The sequence below is a fragment of the Lagenorhynchus albirostris genome, chromosome 6, assembly GCF_949774975.1.
Source record: "Lagenorhynchus albirostris chromosome 6, mLagAlb1.1, whole genome shotgun sequence".
NCBI classification, from domain to species: Eukaryota; Metazoa; Chordata; class Mammalia; order Artiodactyla; family Delphinidae; genus Lagenorhynchus; species Lagenorhynchus albirostris.
Window position 1 is genome coordinate 35480798 of NC_083100.1, and position 20079 is coordinate 35500876.

Consider the following 20079-nt stretch of genomic DNA (forward strand, 5'->3'; position numbering starts at 1 on the left):
CTGGAGAGTCAAGCTGGCCAGTTACTGCACTTCTGATGAGTTCGCCACTTCCCTGCTCTCCATCACATGCCCGTCGGCCCCCAGCCCCGCGCTCGGAACCCGCCGTTTTCGCGACTCAGCCGGCCTCGTGGACCTTTTCTCTCCCGGACCTGTTTCCGGGCGGTCCGCGCGGTTGGAACGTGTTAGGGCCGAGGTTCCCAGGACTGGGAAGAGGACGGGCGTGAGCAACCATGGCCGGGCAGTGCTTCCCGGTACCCCGGCTCGAGGGCGTTTCGCAGGAGCAGTTCATGGAGCACCTGTATCCGCAGGTGAGGCCCTCTTGCGGGCAGAACCGCGGGAAGCCGGTGGATACCCGTCCCTAGCGCTCCAGTGGCTCCGAATTGGTTTCTTGCGATCCAGGGTGTGGGAGGAGGTGGCTGTCGGCCTAAGGTGGCAGGTTGGCCCGGCGGCCAAGGGAGAGGGCACATAGGGGATGTTGACTGGCTCATCTGTTAAGTTTTCCGTTCCACGTTTCTGGGGAGCAGGTTGACGGCAGAGCGCTGGCTACGAGAAATATTTTGCCCAAGAAGCCCTACTAGCTGCTTAGCGGCCTTGCGGGAGTCTGATTACAAAGTCTTCTACCGTTACCATGGCAACCCAGGGAGTTCCCCACCATCACCACCACCACCACCAGTCTTCCATCGGGTTTTCTAAAATGTAGAGGAGGTTTCGCCCCCAACCCCAGCCAGTGGCTTGAACGGCGCCTGTCAGTCTACGCGAGTTGCTGGATCTGAAGAAGTTTTTCACTGCACTGAGCCAAAAGGGGAAGCAATGGGAATCCCCCGACAAACTTCCAGTGGTCTTGGATTCTAACTAACGTGGGTTCTAGTTCAGACGTTCGATTCTCTTATACGTATAATTTGAACCTTAGTTCTCAGAGAAAAATACTAATGGGGAAAAAAAGTGTTTTTACTTGCCGTGCTTTGCAAGGGAATCCAGGCTTCAGAAACACTAAGATAAAGAGGCCAGCAGATATTTACAGAAAAAAAAAAAACCCCACAGGTTTACAGTTAGCCTGCTCATGATAAAGAAACCCGCCCCCCCTCCAGCAATTTCAGTTGATATTTACACCTATAAGGGTGGTCATTGAGCTACAGTCCTTACAAAAGTCAGGGATGAACTTTTTTTCTTTTAGGAGTTAGCAACCTATAGGGAGGATTCAAGCCTTAATTTATTTGGGAGACTAGTGCTAGATAGGTTGCTGTCCTCCCTACCTCACTGCAGGACACGTTAGTATAAGATGCCTTCAGGACAGTATTATGAAGACCAAATGATGTATGTATGTGGAAATGCTTTGGAAGATGAATAGCAAAAAGTGTTTTGTAATTTAGGCTTCCCAGACAAGACATACAATATGTCACAAAGCATCACTAAGCTTCATAAAGTGGAAAATTACAAACAACACTCTGGTCACAATGTAATAAAACTAGAAATTAATAACTAAATTGCAAAACAAGACATTTTTACCTGAAAACACTGAAGAAAAGCTGTGAGGGGTTATAGTCCTATCAGATTTTTTAACATGTTTTAATATTGAATAGTGTGGTAGGGGTGCATGAATAGACAGACTAGAGGAATAAAATAGAAAGTCTGGATGAAGATAGACGTGTGTACACACACACAAGTATTTATCCAGGCTCTGGAGATATATATATATGGAAATTTAGCATGTGATGAATGTGACATTTTAAAAATCACTGGGGCAAAGATGAACTTTTAAATAAATGGTGCTTGGACAAGTGGATAGTCACAGTCATTTAGAAAATGATAAAATTAGATTTATATCTGACACTGTACAGAAGAGTTATCTCCAAATGGATCAGAGATCTAAATAAAAAAAAAGAAACTACGTTAAATACTAGAGGAAAACATTGGTAAATTTTTCTGCAATCTAGGTCTATGGAAGGGCTTTCTAACTATGACTCAGGTGTGATAAATGATTAAAATTGTACATAAAATACAAACTGGGAGAAAAATATTTGCAACATATTTCATTAAAGGGCAGTAAAAGCCCATGTATGTAAAGAACTTTTAAAAATTAATGGAGGGGAGGGCAAAAATCTGATTAAAAAATGAACAGTTGACAAAAAGATAAAAACGGCATCTAAACACATGAAAAGATGTTCAGTTTTATTCATAAGAGAAATTAAACTGAGATACCATTTATCTATAATATTGGCAAAAATCAAAAGGCTTTAATAATAATATTCTTTGTGGGTCTGTGAAGAAGCTGGTACTCTCACGTTTTATGCCAAGTAGTACAACCCTCATGGAGGGGAATTTGGCATATCTAACGAAACTATTGATGTGTTTACTTTATGATATAGCAATTCCTCTTTCGGAATTTACTCTGGGGATATATTTCCAACAGTATGAAAATTTCTAGTGTTTATTATGCTTGCGAATTATTACAAATAACCTAAAAACCTATGCATAGGAGACTGATTAAATTGTCCATTTACACTAAGGTGTACTAAGCTGTAAAAAAGAATGAGGGAAATAATCTGAACTGATGGTAGTGATTTCCAGGATATATTTAAAAATTTTTAAAAAACAAAAACAAAAACAATACATAATAAGACACTTTTTGTATAAAAAAGAAGGGGAAATAAGAAAGTATATATATTTTTGGTCACTATGCAAAAAAGAAATACAGGGACGATAAACCAGACATTAATGAGACTGGTTATGTATAGGGGATGAGTGATTATGAGGTGGGTGATTATAGATGCGGTGACCTTTTTTGTACAGTTTTGACTTTGGAGATCACGTTACTGTTTTATATTCTACAGTAATAATAATAGTAAAATTAACAAGGATAAGGAATGGTTCAAAAAAACCAACCAAACTCTAATATAGAATATAAAAGTAACAAGTGAACCTAAGTAAGGGAGAGGAGGAGAAGTAACCTAAATCACTTTTGAACACAATTCTTTGATTATATATCAGTCTAAAAACAAAAAGAACCGTAAACAATACTGAATTCTAGTTTGTAGACTTTTTTTTTACAGTGGTATAACTTAGCAATTGCAAAAGCACTTATTGTGAATTCTGGGATTGTACAATTGATTAAACATTGAGGATGATAGGAACCAGGTTTCCGACTAAGAGAAGGGAGTTTACAAATACATAAACAATGAATATTAGAATAAATCTTGTGGTATAAGATCAGAATTAGGTATCCATATTGGGAGTATCATGGTTCATCATACATCCATTAATTGTGTGTGTGTGTGTATAGTACATATTGAGAGAGAAAGAGAAATAGATAAATAGATATAACTATATGCATATGCAGAATATGTGTGTGTATATATATATATTTGGGGAGGAGTGAGTATATACACACCTTCATGTGTTTCCTAGCTCTGTCCACTGAGAAGGCCTAAAAGTAATGACACACCAATAGTCATAAACACATTCAGCACCCAGATCATGGTTTCTAAACAGCATTCCCCACTAGAAGAAACCAGAGCTGCTTGAAGAAATGACTAGAGGGCTGGGACAGAGATGTAAAAGGATACTGGATTGTGTTATTTTTCCATAAAGTAAGAAGTGCTCAGGTAAAACGTCACAAGAGGCAGGTCGAAGGGACTCCTGCTGGCCAAATCTGGGATAACTTGAGCATCAAAATTATATCAGTAGACTATAACTCAGTGAATAAAATAAGTGAATGGAGAAGTTAGAGCTGATTTTTACATTAGAATACCAACTAGTACATGTAGAAGGTGATGGAGTTTTTTTTTTTATCACGATTTTTACACTCATCGTAGCAATACTTGATTGAGGCAGGAATTACCAGTTGATCAAAATTAACATCATAAATAATAGGGAAAATATCATGTGCTACCTGATGTGTTGCACTGAGAAAGACACAACATTGCTTTTGTGGTACATTCTTTCCAAAAATGAGTAACCTGAATCTAATCATGAAGAAACATCGGATAAACCCAAGTTGAAGGGCATTCTACAAAATAACTAGCCTGTACTCTTCAAAAATGTCAATGTCATAGAAGAGAGTCTGAGGAACTGTTCCAGAGTAAAAGAGATATAGTAATTAAATACAATGTGGCATCTCAGATATAGGGAAAAAATATAGAGGATATTATAAGGACAGTTAGCAAAATTTGGATACAGTCTGGATTAAAGTATTATATCAGTGTTAAATATAATTTTGATAATTATTCTGTTGTTATATAAAAGAATGTCTTTGTTCTCAGAAAATATACTCAAGTTTTAGAGATAAAGGAGCATGATGTCAGCAACTTACACTGAACTAGTTTAGAAAAAATTAAATTATCTTTAATATGTTTCTCTCTGTACACATATAACAAGAGTGAGAGCAGATGGTAAAGTAAGTGGAGCAAAATGTTAAATTAACAACTAGTGACTCAGAGTAAATGGTATACGGGAGTTCTTTGTAATGTTCTTACAACTTTTCGTTAAGTTTAGAATGGTGTCAAAATAAAAAGTTGCAAACAGTATTTGAGTATAAAGCACAAATTTTAATCAGTTGTATGTTTTGTCATAAATAACACTTTAAATAAATATGCTTTAAATAATACTCAGATTTCTCTTGTTTCTAAGCTTATGGTGGCACTTCTGTTTTGTTTGGTTTTGATTTCCTAATGTTAAAATTTTGTTCTAACTATATTACATGGGTCCTCTTCCTGTTTTAGTTACAGCATGAATTGTCAGAAGGTTTGATTTTTAGCATCTTGGGATAAAGAATCATTTCTTATTTGTTTTTATCCCTTTATTACCAAATATAGCTCCTGATACATTGTTGGTTTTCCCTAATTTTTGGTTGATTTTTTCCACACAGAGAAAACCTCTAGTGTTGGAAGGAATTGATTTGGGGACATGTACAAGCAAATGGACAGTGGATTACCTAAGCCAAATTGGAGGGAGGAAAGAGGTGAAGATTCATGTTGCTGCAGTTGCCCAGATGGACTTCATTAGTAAGAACTTTGTGTATAGGTATTTTCTTCTGAGGTTTACTCTGGGGATACACATAACTTTTTTTAAACCTTTAAAATATTTTTGCATTATTATACAAAGATTATATGGCATTTTCTCTTTTGGCTAGTTTGATATAATTGTGGAATAGCTTACTAATTTTTAAAGAATGGCTTTTAAAAGACAAGAATTCTGAGCTTACATAATTATACAAAGACATTTCCAAAGACCATTTTAAAAATATAGTGTGTACCCAATACCTTCTGGAGTCATGGAAAGAGCAGAATTTCTGTAACTGAAGTTAGATTCATCTAAAGCTCAGTGTACTGTATTCATTCAATGCTTCATTAATTACTTGATCCTCCCACATTAGTAATTGTTATCTAGAGTAATAAATTCTAAAGTTTTCCTTTATAACCTATTTTGATTTTTAAGTGCCTTATTTTGGGAAGATTTTTTAATTCCAGATTGTTTTTAGATAAGTATAAGCTCATGTTTTCTTTTTCTGCCCTCTCCAGAAATATAAGACAAGTGGTTACTATGTTTGGTATAATCTTTTATCAACTTAGATAAATCAGGCTTAATTTTCTTTTTTGTCCAAATAATCTTAAATACTTTAAATGTCCCTCATGGTTGTCGTTTTATGCTTTGGAATGTCTTAAAAGTAAAAGATAGGTAAATGCTGCGGAATATCTAAACTTGAAAGCTTTAAATGCTACAGCCTTATAGATTTAATATGCTATTTATTCCCATGAGTTTATTCCCTTGAGTTTCACTAAAAATGTTAAATTTAAAAACAAACAACTTTCCAATTCTGAGCACATGCAGTTCCCAGCAAATTCAGTCTATTGAAAAACCATGTTGTTCACAAAAGACTGATTTTTAAAGAAAGGTGGCTTTCACTGTTCCTTCCAGAGTTTAAAGATGAGTTAAACAGAGCTTCTAATGTCCAGGGCCGTTCTTTTCTCAGTAGAGTTTCCCAAGTTCATATAGCAGCTTGCCAAAGCATTTCTCGGTTTTTGATCCTTTGAATATTTGCCATTACAGTTTTGGTTTTTAATAGGCCATGGATTGAATTTAATTACCATAAATTTTTCCAAGTGTAAGAACTTTTCATTTTTTATTAAATCAAGAAAGTGGAAGAAAGTGCTGGAATGATGAGCATTTTTCAGCCTGCAGTTAATGATGTTTATTTTCCAGGGAGCCCAATGCTGTAACAAATGGGTATTGAAACTTCATCTTGAGTTGCCTTGATGTTATGTCCTATAAACTTTTCAAAACATGTTTTTGAAGCACATATATTATGTAATAGTTCCTATTCCAGCTTCCTCTAAGCCTTTCACTACAGCTACTAAGGAGTTGCAAGATTAGTTTCTTAGAGTAAGAAGGAGAATAGATTTAGTCATTTTTGGCAGTTATCAGGGAGTAGGAAAGAAGGGAGGCATCTAGACCAAAGACAGAGACTAGAAAGTAAGAAAACCTACGCACATATATAATTATTATCAGTTCAGATTAAGGTTGCATTTCTGCTTTTTAAACATTTGAAGATAAATATGTTTCCAAGTCTTAGCTTTTACTTCTCTCCTCTTGGTAGCTCTAACTGTTCTTCCAGAGTCAGTATACTATAAAAAAGAAGAGCCTTGTGTAGTGAAAGGATACAGTTGTTATTCTTCTGGCCATAGATTTTTTTTTTAAGTCTGAATCTTATATAAGCTTTGCTTCACTGCTTCTGCCTATCACATCATCTGACTCCTATCATCATCCTGCTCTCATTGTTTGTTATACTTTCATCATTCCTGATCTTGATTTTGTGAAGCAGCCTTTCCAAAATGGGGAGCAGAACAGTGAAGATTTTTTTTCTTCTTTTTCTAAATGTTGGTAACTACTGCATGCTGCTGTATTATCATTGTTGTTAACCCCACCACCTGTCCTTTATTGAACACCTACTATATGTCAGGTACTGTGCATCCTAGATTATATTGCTCATTTAGACTTCTGTGAGGTAGATTTTTTAAATAATAATTATACAGATGAGGAAATGGAAGTTTAAAAATGTTAAATAACTTAAGATTGTATAGCTCTAAATGTTGGAACTAAGACTTATACCCAAATTTGCCTGACTCCACCAAGTCCTAATAATCCTAAGTCCTCCTTGATACTACCTCCCTTACTGGTCTGTATGTCAGTCCAGACAAGTGGAACTTCTATAGCAGATGCCCTTCTTACTGAAACATGCATAGGATAGATAAGACCTTAAGACCAAGGAACTTAACAATTCATATACCTCATTTCCTCTTCTCTCAACTTAGTTTCTATAGAAGCTCTGACAGGTACTACGACCTAAAGGAGAAGGTTGCTGGGGGCACCCGAGTTCTGCTTCTCTGGACTGAGCTACTCTATCTGGCCTCTTCTTGTAAAGGTCTTGGGTTCTCTCCAGTAAAAAAGCTAAGCCTTAGCAACTGCACCAATTTCAGAGGTAGTTTTGGCCCAGAGAGGCTTCCACATTGTTCCCAAACTCTTCAAAGATGCTTTGGTAGGAATGAAGAGTATATAGTGAGGTCAGAGATGGAAAACATTGAACAAATAAATTTGTTGATATTATTAGCCAAAACTGTAGTAGTAGATTGGTCTGAGTAGATGACAGACTCCTTTCTTCTCTCTTGGAGTGCTCACTCTACATAATTATCAGCAGTGTGTCCTCAAATTCTGATTGACACCTGCTCGTCCATAATTTGGCATCAGACTCACTTACCTTTGCAAAGGGATACAAGGCAGGAAACGGTATTCCAGCAGGATAGAATCAGTGGGAGTCCTTATACCAATCCAGAAACCATTTTTTGGCTCACCAAGTGACAGCTTACTTGTAAGGGAACAAGACTGACTATAGAGGTGGTTGCAGAAACACCCTAGCTTAGCTAAGCCACTTAGTGCGCAGAAACCAGCAGCATGAAATGGCTCATGACCTTGGCTTCTCAGTTCCTCCAAGGAACATGCTCAGTTACTGAATTATGCTGCACACGGAGAAGCCAAGTCCTCTGCTTCCTAACAGGTGGCTATAGTCCACTCACCATCCTTCTAGTCTAGACACAATAAATAAGGGGTCTTTTTATTTATTTATTTATTTTTGGCTGCACTGCACAGCATGCCAGATCTTAGTTCCCCGATCAGGGATTGAACCTGTGTCCCCTGCAGGGGAAGCGTGGAGTCCTAACCACTGGGCCGCCGGGGGATTCCCAAAGGGTCATTTTTTACAATAAACAATGTTACCTGTTCTGACAGCTGACATTCCACATTTATCTTAACCTAGTATGTTTCTAGGAAAACATTGCAAGGTCATCTTCTTACAAGGAAATCTTACCTCCCCAGTACAGATATCAAGTGGAAAGATATTTGGTAATAAGAGTGAAAGATTACAGGTATCATCTGCAGATAGGGGGCAGTACATTTGATTCTAGAAGGTTGAATGGATAGGATGTGATGCAGAGAAAAGACAGCCCTTCAGGCTCAAGAGCGTGAGGTAAAGGAAACAAACTTTGCTTCTGCAGTGTTCAGCCCTGTTCACCAGGATGGAAGGAGACAGGCATTTGGGCAGAAATATTTAAGAAGAATAAAATTTGGTCACTTCACTGGAATTCCTGAGCTATTCCTCAGAAGCCTGAAATGATAGAGGGTGGTACAAGGAGGATGAGAGCAGTTTTGTGTGCTACTGCCAGAAGGCAGGCAGGTTGGTGAGAAGCAGAGGGGCTTTGTCTTCATTGGACTGTTTGCTTGTTGTCTCTTCCGAAGTAGCATTGGTGTTGATAGCTTGCCCCATTCATCACAAGACTTGTTTTGCGAGGACACTTGAAAATTAGTAGCAATAAAAGCTTGAAAGTTGGTTTATTTCCAAAGATACCATATATACCATAGAACCAGAAACATTTTTCTTAACAGCAACTTAGAATAGGAGTATATTGATATGAGAAGGATCCATCTGTACTGTGGATCTATTTGAAATCAAAATTTCAGCCAACCTAGGTCAAATAAGCTCAATGCTAAATGAATTTTGAAAATTTAGAATTCCACATAATAGGTTATAATAAAAATTATGGATATTGTAAAACAGAAGATATATCAAACTCCAACAAGCAGTGTGTGTATATATATATATATATGCATATATATATATATAGTGACTAGAGTATTACTAGATGATTTATTGTTACTAAGTCCAAGGATTCTTTTGTGTTTATTTCAGAACTTTACCTTTTGGCAAGTTGGTTCAGAGGGCAGCTGAAGAAAAGCATAAGGAATTCTTTATTTCAGAGGTAACTGCTTTTAACACATTTTCTTAAGAAAGAATTAATATGTAAATACTAAATTATTTTCTTATAAAAGAATATTAGATGTGTAAGAACTATAGCCTTCCATATATCCTAGCTGTGTTATTTATTAGGTCTCAAACCTTGTCCAAATTATCTTTCTATGCCTCAGTGTTCTCATCTATGAAATAGGAATAATAACGGTATCTATTTCATAAGCTTTTTGTGACAGTTAACTAAATAAAATCTATAGAGTACTTAGCACAGTGCCTGACACATAGGAACCACTCACTAAATGTTAGCTATTAATATTACTTCCTCTGAAAACGCTTTGGTCTGATATGCCAAGTTCAAATGCTAATGGAGAACTTTATTTTCATATCTTACTATTAATTTCTATATTTTATTATTGTTATTATCAATGTGACTTCTATTGTGTGTATTTACTATAATATTTGTTCAGGATTAAATGCAGAAGAATTCTACTTATTTACATTAAATCCAGCTTTAAATAATTTAAATGTCTTGAGATAAGTCATTGAGGCTTTTATAAATACATTTTTTTAAAAAAATTTACTCTGTTATCTCAAAAGCACATTTGAAAAATAAACTGCTTTTTAAGCTTTGAAGAAAGCTATTGTCTGCATCTGAGCCAGCTGGGCTGCTGGTCAGTTTGGTGGTAAAAATGTTTTGTTTTCACAGTTCTGTCATCGGGTGATGTTTACACTAGATCCACCAGTATCCCTACAAACTCCAGAAATCTGTATTCTATAGTATGACTAGAATATCTACTAAAACTGAATCCATTAGCTGTACCTGAAAAATGTTTTTTAACTTTACAGCCATGCTTTAACATACATGTTCAGTTGCCCTTTGGTATCAGTCCTTTCCTGTCCAAGGGTAATGAGTGGCACAGATGTAAATAGCCATGAAATGTCAAGTGAAGTAAAAGAAACAGAGACAAGATAAAGGGCAAGACAAGATAAATTAAAGTCTAAAAATTAGGGTGAGTGTGTAAGTAAGATGAATATGGACTATTAGTTCAGTTCTCTAGGAAGCATACGCTGAGATGGAATTAGGACTACAGAAGGTTTTTTGGGAAGTAATACCTGTGAAAGGAAAGGAGAGGATTGGGTAGAGGGTGCCATCAGATGGTGATGCAGAGCTGACAGTCTCTCTGCCAGATCAGTGTGGAACTCCTGAGCGAAGACGACCTCTTAGAGGAGTCCTGTCTTGGGTAGCAATGTCTAGGCCTTTTACCATCTTGCTTAGTCATTGGCTGGGGCTACCCCACGAAGAGCATGACCTTTAGTTCAAAGGGTGAGGTGGACCTGCAGGAGTTAACAGCTGGCAGCTGTAACTTAATCACACTCCTTGCAATAAGTTATGAACCCTTTCTTGAAGGGCAGTCTGCGGTGCATCTCTGTACCTGCCACATGAATTTACCTTTTAAATCCTGAAACATTAGAACTGGAAGAGACTCTTAGAATTTTAAAGAACATACTTTGAAATCTATTTAGCCAGTAATAAATTTATGGAACTTATCTGTTATGGTACTAGTTAAAATTTCAAAAACAGTGAATCTAGGAGTTTAGTAAAATTTATGAACAGAGATGTATAATATATTGTTAGGGTAAATAAAATACATTTTGAAGTTCGTGTTATAATGGTCAATGTAAGTATAAAAGAGGCAGAATTCTTGAGTTGGGTTGCCCCTGTGTTTGACCTGATATATCTCAGTTCTCTAATTATTACAGGAAATGCAGGCAATACAGTGCGTCATAATTCAAATAGTTCCCTATTAGAGCTACTCAGTGAAGTTATAATTGACAATTTTTTAAAGCATCAACTTAAACTTATTACTATGAAATGACATATTTCTAATTCGTACATGAGCTGACTCTTAAGGATTTGGCTTGAGAATTATGTGATTAGGGATAAACTTAGCTTTATAAAATGCAATGTTTCAGATTTTAAAAAAATTATTTTTAAAAGTATAAAGTATTTTATTTATCTTCTATTCTACATTTATATTATATTAGTTTGTTGTTGGCCCTTAGCAATGCTCTGAGATCATATGTGCTATACAAATGGGAGTTCTTTTAAGTCTTAAGGCACTGTTAAGATTGTAAATAATTTGGAGTATAAAGTCTAAATTAAGCATTGTGGCTTTAGATGTGGTATGTATGTGTTGCCTTTAGGATTTATTTTACTTAATGTTTTGTGGATCCTGTCGTTATTACTAGCGGCATATAGAGACATTTCTTCATACAGCCACCAGAGAGCATTAGTACAAAGGGTAAGAAAATGGAACTTTTTCAAAAATGACTTGAGGGTTAGCTTTTCAGATTCATTTCCTTCCATCTTTACTTTCTAATATTTTTAAGTAAATACTGATGTTGTTTTTCTTTGGAATGTTTAAGAATGAGAAGTACTACCTACGATCACTTGGAGAAGACCCTAGAAAGGTAAGAATTCTGAATGTAACAAGTTGTCTAATCTCTCCACAATTAAGAAATCTGTTCTACTGTATATTTTACAGATGGCCATTCAGCTAGTAAAATATAATCTAAAATAATTATAAAAATCCTGGATAATTCATATATATGTATTCAGAATCAAATTGATATGGACACAGTGTTAAGGAGTGGTCCCTAAAATGATCAAGTCAGATTCTATCTTTTCTCTTTATGGCACTATTATTTCTTTACCTTCTTTTATTCTTCTCCCTTAGTAGTACCCACAGGTTTTATGTAATTGATACCTTATATTCAAGTTGATGACTCCTAAACTTCAATATTAGAGTAGATGGCAATTGTATGATTCTTGCTTAAAGTAGGAAGAACTTTTCTATTAGTGAAGCATGTTAAGCTTAACAATAGTGATATTGTTGAATGTCTTGGTACATAGTCTGTCATTCCTTCAGTTGAAAGATCATGCGTTGGCTATGGTCACATCCTAGTATTTTAAAGCAGTGAGCAGAGTTTTGCCCCATTCCTCCTTATTATCATGGGCTCTGATGGCAGCCTTAGATAAAATAAGCATTATGCCAATATTGTGTTTATTATTAAAATTCTCATTATGTTTCTCTCAATGCAGGATGTTGCAGATATCAGAAAGCAGTTTCCTTTATTGGAAGGAGATATTAAGTTTCCAAAATTCTTCAAAGAAGAGCAGTTCTTTTCCAGTGTTTTTCGAATTAGCTCACCAGGGTTACAACTTTGGACCCACTATGATGTATGCTACATAAATGAGAAATCTAAAACTACAGTAGCTCTTTAGAATTTATGGACTTAACATTCACAGTTTCAACTTTCTGGAGGTTACCCCAAAGATCTTTGACATGTAATTTGCTGAAACATGAAGTTTGAAAACAGGTGCTCTGCAAGGCAGTGGTATGGGAGTGAATTATTTTAGTTAATGCCAAAGCCTAGTTAGTTTCTTATATTTGCATTTCTCTGTGGTCTTATTCTTGGTTCCTCATAATATATATACTACGTTTTTTGAAGTGTTTTTTTTAACATGTGAAAAGTGGACACCAGATGAGGGGGAAAGCTGCGAAAGTGGGAAAAATGTTAAGGTTGTAGTATGAGGATGTTGAAGTGATACATGACTAGATGGAACCATTGTTGAGGAGAAAGGCAAAAGTTTGTGGAGAGCCATTTCCAATTATAAGAATTTGGGGACACCTGAAGGTCTTAGGCTGTATATCCCTTGAGAATGTCAAGTGTCTGCTGTATTTATTGAGCAGCAAGATGTGTAGAGTATTGATCTTGATCATTTATTCTATGGTGTTACAATTTTATTTGCTTAAACATATGCATATAAGTATCTAAAAATATTAAAAATCTAGTATTGTGTTTGGTTTGGTGTTGGGTGGAGAAATTTAGAAAGCTTAAAGCAATACCTAATAGGTTTCTAAAGATAAAAGAATATTTTGAAAAGTTCTGAGTTAAATTTAATAAAGTTTTAGAAGTGTGTTTTACAGTTTAGCTGAGGCCCTCGGGAGGATTTTAACATAGTAACTCTATAATTAAATGAGATAGATATAAAGTCAGCATATTTTTTAAGGTTTTATTTACATGAATGATAAGGTGAGAAAATGATGTAACTCAAACTTTTTAACTGTATTCAATGACTATTTTATGTAGTATCCATTTTATCTTAAATATAAAGTTTTTCTTAACCATAAAAATAAGTCAAAGGAATGCTAGTTATATAGTTAAAGTTTATATAAGTCAAGGGTTAGTGGTAAAAGGAGAAATGCTTAGGTAGAAGTGATATGTACTCAATAATCATGAATATATCTTGCTTAGTATATATTTTAATTCCTTAGCTGAGAATTATGTAGCTCTGCCTTTTAACATTTTTCAAAATTTGTACTAATTTAGTATACCCTTAAAAACACAGGAAAAGTCAGGATTGCTCCATTATTAATAGGTTCATCAAGAAAATTTGCCAAGTTATAGTCCTATAGAAATAATTTGGAAATTAAGATACATACCTATAACCAAATTATGGTTGGCCATATAGTAAAAGAGTTTAGCAGTAGTTGCAGCAGTACTGTTTATTTTCCCAACACCTGGTTTTCCTAAGTGCTTTCAACCTGTTGTCTAATTTTGGCCTTATAGCATTCCTTGACAGATAAGTAAAATAGATACTTACCAAGGGGAGCCTCAAATAGGTGTAACTGTACTTGCTGTCAGAATGGTGGGGCAAAGGCAAATAGTCTTCTGACTTCAGATTTCCTAGTAGCTTGCCCATCCTTCCCATTTTAAGACAGTGTTGGAGAAATAACGACACAGTTGTGTAATACAACTGTTTTCCTTGTTAAATTAGAATATTACTATAAGTTTTAGGTAATGTGAGTCAAGCTTTATTAAAGGATAGGATTTACGGTTAACTGTTTGGAATACCATTGGTTCTGTGTATTTGAATTTTAGATACTGCTTATTCATAAGTTCTTATTTGTCTTCAGGTAATGGATAACTTATTAATACAAGTGACAGGAAAAAAGCGTGTTGTACTATTCAGTCCTCGAGATGCCCAATATTTATATTTATCAGGTACTGTTTTTTTTTTTAAGTTTAAATTTCTGAAGTTTTATTTATTCAGTTAGCTTTTTTTTTAATCTCTTCATTCTCATAGAAAAACTTTATAGGGCTTCTTCCTAATTATGATGTATTGTATTCTCCATTGTGTATGTAATGATAGGCAATATGAAGAATGAGATTTTCAGATTATCTTAATTATATTACATGGAAGTCAATGGTTATAAATAAAGGATGTGTTATTGAAAATTGTCTTAGGTTTCAGGAGAATAGTAATCATTCCCACATTGTGAGTACACAAAAGTAGTTGTACAGGAAAAAAAAATTTTTTCAAATTTATATTTGTGGTTACTTTTTAGAAAAATGCTAACTGCTCAATCTATATTATCCTTTTTTGGAACTTTTCAGGTACTAAATCAGAAGTACTGAATGTAGATAACCCAGACTTAGCTAAATATCCACTGTTTTCCAAGGCTAGACGGTATGAATGTTCCCTTAAAGCTGGAGATGTATTATTCATTCCTGGTAAGATTTCTAGACTTCAGTAATTTGATGTTTATAATATTTGTACTCTGTCTTCCATCCATTATATGATTATTTTAGTAAAAAAATTTGTTAGATGTATCCTGTCATATACAAGATGATTTTTATACACAGATGTGTGTGTGTTTAAAGTATGCTTAGACAAATTCTTACAATATTAACAATCTTGTTTTCAAAGGCAACCTATAAATATAATATTATATATATATAATATTATTATACTCTAATTTCTTTATTCTTTTATGAAAGGATCTCAAACAAGATACTTTATATCTAGGAGAAGATTATACCTCATTGTACTTTTAAAATCATTTTGTTTCTAAAATATTAACATGTTTTAGAACTGTCACTTAAGTATTTACCAAGAAATAGTAAATATATTTCAAAGCCAAGAGAGATTAGAGATTTTATTAAATATAAAAATGTTAGTCTTAATACCTATGATATCTTTTGTGTGCATCATTTTTCTACAGTCTGAATTAGTGTCACTTAATGTTTTTGAACAGTAAATAGGCATTAGTTACTGTTAGTAACCAGTGATATAATTAACATCTGTAATTCTTATGCAAAACTGAATACCTGAAGATTATAAAGATTATAAAATCATAATTAAGATTAAAGGGATGCATTAACAAATTCTATTTATATAGTTTTATTTTCCATATCTAAGTTAATAAGTTTAATATGTTTAATAACTTTTCAGTGATAATAAAATTAAGTTAAAAAGTATTAATAATAATATGATATTCTCATTTGGGACTAGATTATAAATTCTTTGAGGACAAGAAACCATGTTTTGTTAATCTTTGTATTGTCCTGATAAAATGTCCTTCACATAATTGTGTATAAAAATTTGATACCTTGGGGCTTCCCTGGTGGCGCAGTGGTTGAGAGTCCACCTGCCGATGCAGGGGACACGGGTTCGTGCTCTGGTCCAGGAGTGGCTGGGCCCGTGAGCCATGGCTGCTGAGCCTGCTCGTCCGGAGCCTGTGCTCCGCGACAGGAGAGGCCACAACAGTGAGAGGGCCACGTACCGCCAAAAAAAAAAAAAAAAAAAAAAATTGATACTTGACTTCTTAATCTTCATTGAAAACAACCAGCACATTTTTTTTTAACATCTTTATTGGAGTATAATTGCTTTACGATGGTGCGTTAGTTTCTACTGTATAACAAAGTGAATCAGCTATACATATACATATATCCCCATTTCTGCTCCCCCTTGCGTCTCCCTCCCACCCTCCCTATCCTACCCCTCTAGGTGGACACAAAGCACCGAGCTGATCTCCCTGTGCTATGTGGCTGCTCCCCACTAGCTATCTATTTTACACTTGGTAGTGTATATATGTCCATGCCACTCTCACTTCGTCCCAGCTTACCCTTCCCCCTCCCCGTGTCCTCAAGTCCATTCTCTACATCTGTGTCTTTATTCCTGTCCTGTTCATCAGAACTTTTTTTTTTTTTAGATTCCATATATATGTGTTAGCATAATTTGTTTTTCTCTTTCTGACTTACTTCACTCTGTATGACAGACTCTAGGTCCATCCACCTCACTACAAATAACTCAAATTTCTTTTCTTTTTATGGCTGAGTAATATTCCATTGTATATATGTGCCACATCTTCTTTATCCGTTCATCTGTCAATGGACACTTAGGTTGCTTCCATGTCCTGACTATTGTAAATAGTGCTGCAGTGAACATTGTGGTACATGACTCTTTCTGAATTATGGTTTTCTCAGGGTATATGCCCAGTAGTGGGATTGCTACAACAAGCACATATTTTTTAAATCCATTGCCATTACTTAAATTTTGGGGTTTTGTGTCTTGAGAGCATGGTTAAGGGTGATGCAGTTCTCCCTTATTCTGTATACAACTTTAAAGGAAGAAAAAAAAACAAAACAAAAGAGAAATACTGAACATTTGCATATATTTTGAAGTAAGAGCAAAAGTCCCATCTTCGGATGTAAATTTAACAGAATAGTTACCTTTTTTTCCTGTTACATTGAATATGGAAAAAAAGGTTCTGAAAGAAAGAGTAGTTAAGATTAAAACCATGTTTGGAACCTAGTTTTGTAAATCAAAATATTTTAAGCTTTTGTTTCTCCTAGAGCACTCAGAATGAGTTTGTTTCTAAAATTTAGCTTCTTATAAATCTTCCTTTCTCCTTTCCACAGGATTAAACTTTTTTTAGATGTGACTAGTATTTCATCTTTATTATATTGTAGTGTTGCTTTAGTATTTCTGTAGCACCTGTGTTTTGAAAATATTTAGACTCAATTGAAAACAAAGAAGTAAGCTTTCTAGTGGAAGTAAAACATTAATTAGCTATATGATAAAAGTTTACTCATCCTCTCCACAACCAAAATATTTGCTTTAGTTTTATATACTTATTATAAAGGAGCTGAAAGAAATATAAGACGATTATAATTGCATTAGAAATGTAAAACTGAGGAGGCTACAGTGAATGCAGATTCAAGCAAGTTAGAAAACCAAATGCAGCTTGTACAGGAAGTCTTTGAGAACAAAAGTACTGTACTGAGTCAGAAAAGGTCAAAGATACTCCTCAAATAATTGAAATGTTCTGTGTATAAAAAATGAACACTTTTGATGTGGTTGTGTGACTCAGGAAGTGTAAACAAGTAACACAAAACACAGCCCCAAATTACAGAACTACAAAACAAATATAACTTTATTATGTCTTTCAAGTTAAAAGGAAAATTTGCTACTTCCAAAGGTTTTAAACGTAGGGTTGTGCTATTGACACTTTAAATTGGTTGGCAATTCATAAAAGTTAAAATGATTCTGTTAAAAGCTGGGAGTGTGCTAACGAAGGGATCTAGTTACAAGAATTATTTCTTGCATTGGCTATAATGCAATTCGTGATATTTCACTGACATTTTGGGTTTTTTTTTTTAACTGTAGCTTTTATTTTTAACTTTTTTTTTTAAAAAACTTCTCCAGCTTTATGGTTCCATAATGTAATATCTGAAGAGTTTGGAGTGGGAGTGAATGTCTTTTGGAAGCATCTTCCATCTGAATGCTATGATAAAACGGATACCTATGGAAACAAAGATCCTACAGCAGCATCAAGAGCTGCACAAATTTTGGACAGAGCCTTAAAAACCCTGGCTGAATTACCAGAGGAATACAGGGACTTCTATGCACGGCGAATGGTCTTGCACATTCAAGACAAAGCCTATAGCAAAAACTTTGAATAAATATTGAAGTGAATGCAGTGAGCATAAACTTTTAAATACAGTTCAACTCAAATATTGGAGAAGTATAACAAGATGTAAATTATTTTCTTAAAGATTTATCCTTTGTTAAAATAGGAAAGATACATCAATCTCAGATTTACAGATTAAAGAAGTATGAAGACATGTTTGTGTGGTTTCTACTTAATACAGATTGTTATGGTTGAAAAAGTGCTGCAGTGGGACAGCTCTTTAGCTTTCAGGTGCAAATAACTAAAAATCCAACTTAAAATGACCTAAACAATAAGAACGTGTATTGAATCATTATACATGAAGTCTACTGATAGAAAGGGCTTCAGTATTTCTATTCCAGTGATTCAGAAGGGTCACCAGGAAACTTTGAGGGTTTTTTTCTCCTGTTTTCAACTGCAGCATTGGCATCATACTAGTGCTGGCTTCCCTCGTGGTCATGGGATGGCTGCCAATAGCAGTTGGGGCTGGGTGCGTGTTCATTTACATGAAGTGGAGGAATCAGGGAGGATTCCAGGGGCCCTCTTAACATGCAAAGCTTTCCCAGAATTTGCCACCAGATGCTTGGGTCTCTTTGATCTAAAGTGGCTTAGACCTGTCCATCCCTGAGCCAGTCACTGGTAAAGGATATGGAATAACTCTTAGGTCAGTTGGAGCTACTGGAGCTGGAAGTAGAATCCGCTGCCCCTGAGACACATGAGGTTGAATGGATAATTTTTAGAATCAGAATCCAGATAAGGAAAAAACATGGGCAACGAACAATATGTACTACCTTAATCTTTTGAGCTTTTTATAACATACAGATGCCTAGGCCCCATCTTTGTAGACTCTGATTCAGTATTTTTAGGGTTTGGCATAGGTATCTATTTAATAGAACTCATAGATTGTTTTGATGCATAATTAGGATTGAGAACAACTGGATTAGATGATAGTGATTTGGACTATTAGTTTTGTGATTTGTCCAAAGCAAGTGTTTAATCTGATCCTGGTTTTCTTGGTACCCAGTAAGTTAGGCCTGCCCTTTTCAGTTTTTGAATGTCAGAAAATATTCAAATCAGTTTTAATTTATACCTATGGCTAAACTTTAACCTAATTCAAGTTTTCCCCAGTAGATGTTTTCTGCCTATCCCCCTTTTTTTAAAAAAAATTTCTTTTAAGAATGAATACATGAGAGATCCCAATAACATCATTATTGAAGACAATCAGCGATTGTTTGTGGATCTATGCCATTCTTTGTTTTGCACCTAGTAATTTTATTGCAGTGTCATTGAAGAAAGCCCATATATATTTACTGAATACAAATGTGCCCATCTAAAGCAATCTGAGTACATCGATTTAGTGCATTTTAATTATGGAGAAAACTTTCTTTTAAAAATAATTTATCCACTCATACCGTGTTTGGAGTTGGATTAATTTCAGGTATGAAAGGCAAATTACAACAAATAAGAAAGGAAAAGTATATAAAAAATTGTTCTCAACTTCACAGGCATCTTTGGGAAGAGAGAATGAAGTTAGGTCAACAAAAGAAGTCTGTCAAAAAAATTGTTTTATATCTATTAGATTTTGATGATTATTTCTTAGGTTAAGCAAAGAACTTCTTTAATGATTTTCTTTGGGAAGAAAAAAAAAAGCAAAACCCCTTTTAGTTGGAATAGTATTTAGAGTCAGCTCTTTAATAAACCCTTTTTTTTTTAACCAGTAAGAGAATCAGTGCAAAATATGTATGTCCAGGGTCATGTGGAAAACTAGGAAGTAAGGCTGAGATTACAATTTGCCTAACGAATATTCATTTTAATTCAGTTTATTTGGAAAGTAAACTGGACTTTAGGCAAGTTAATCTCCTAAGAAGCTTACTTTCCTCATCTTTAAAATAAAACTTGAACGTTATAGGATTGCTGCAGAAATAAAGGAGATAGCTGAAGGGCAGGAACATGGTTGATGGCTGGTGCTAGCTTCCATTTAAT

The 20079-nt window shown here is 35.0% G+C and overlaps 1 protein-coding gene across 2 annotated transcripts; it reads left to right on the forward strand.

Moving 5' to 3' along the window:
• The first annotated feature begins 2 nt into the window (after positions 1 to 2).
• On the forward strand, positions 3 to 18283 carry TYW5 (tRNA-yW synthesizing protein 5). Of its 2 annotated transcripts, XM_060152376.1 has the most exons (8): positions 3 to 308; positions 4865 to 5019; positions 9236 to 9305; positions 11723 to 11767; positions 12399 to 12536; positions 14278 to 14365; positions 14759 to 14875; positions 17853 to 18283. In XM_060152376.1, exons 1-8 carry the CDS (start codon positions 231 to 233, stop codon positions 18107 to 18109), a joined length of 948 nt encoding a protein of 315 aa, XP_060008359.1. In that variant the 5' UTR covers positions 3 to 230; the 3' UTR covers positions 18110 to 18283. The 2 variants fall into 2 exon arrangements, with proteins under 2 accessions (XP_060008359.1, XP_060008360.1); XM_060152377.1 differs by lacking the exon at positions 4865 to 5019 and having other exon boundaries at positions 233 to 308; positions 17853 to 18279.
• The last annotated feature ends 1796 nt before the right edge of the window (positions 18284 to 20079 follow it).

Bases quoted from the DNA above. Each gene is read 5' to 3' on its own strand.
- TYW5 (XM_060152376.1), top strand. From the start codon at position 231: ATGGCCGGGCAGTGCTTCCCGGTACCCCGGCTCGAGGGCGTTTCGCAG. The intron at 9,306-11,722 runs GTAACTGCTTTT...GGAATGTTTAAG, and splicing joins AGGAATTCTTTATTTCAGAG to AATGAGAAGTACTACCTACG. The intron at 11,768-12,398 runs GTAAGAATTCTG...CTCTCAATGCAG, and splicing joins TTGGAGAAGACCCTAGAAAG to GATGTTGCAGATATCAGAAA.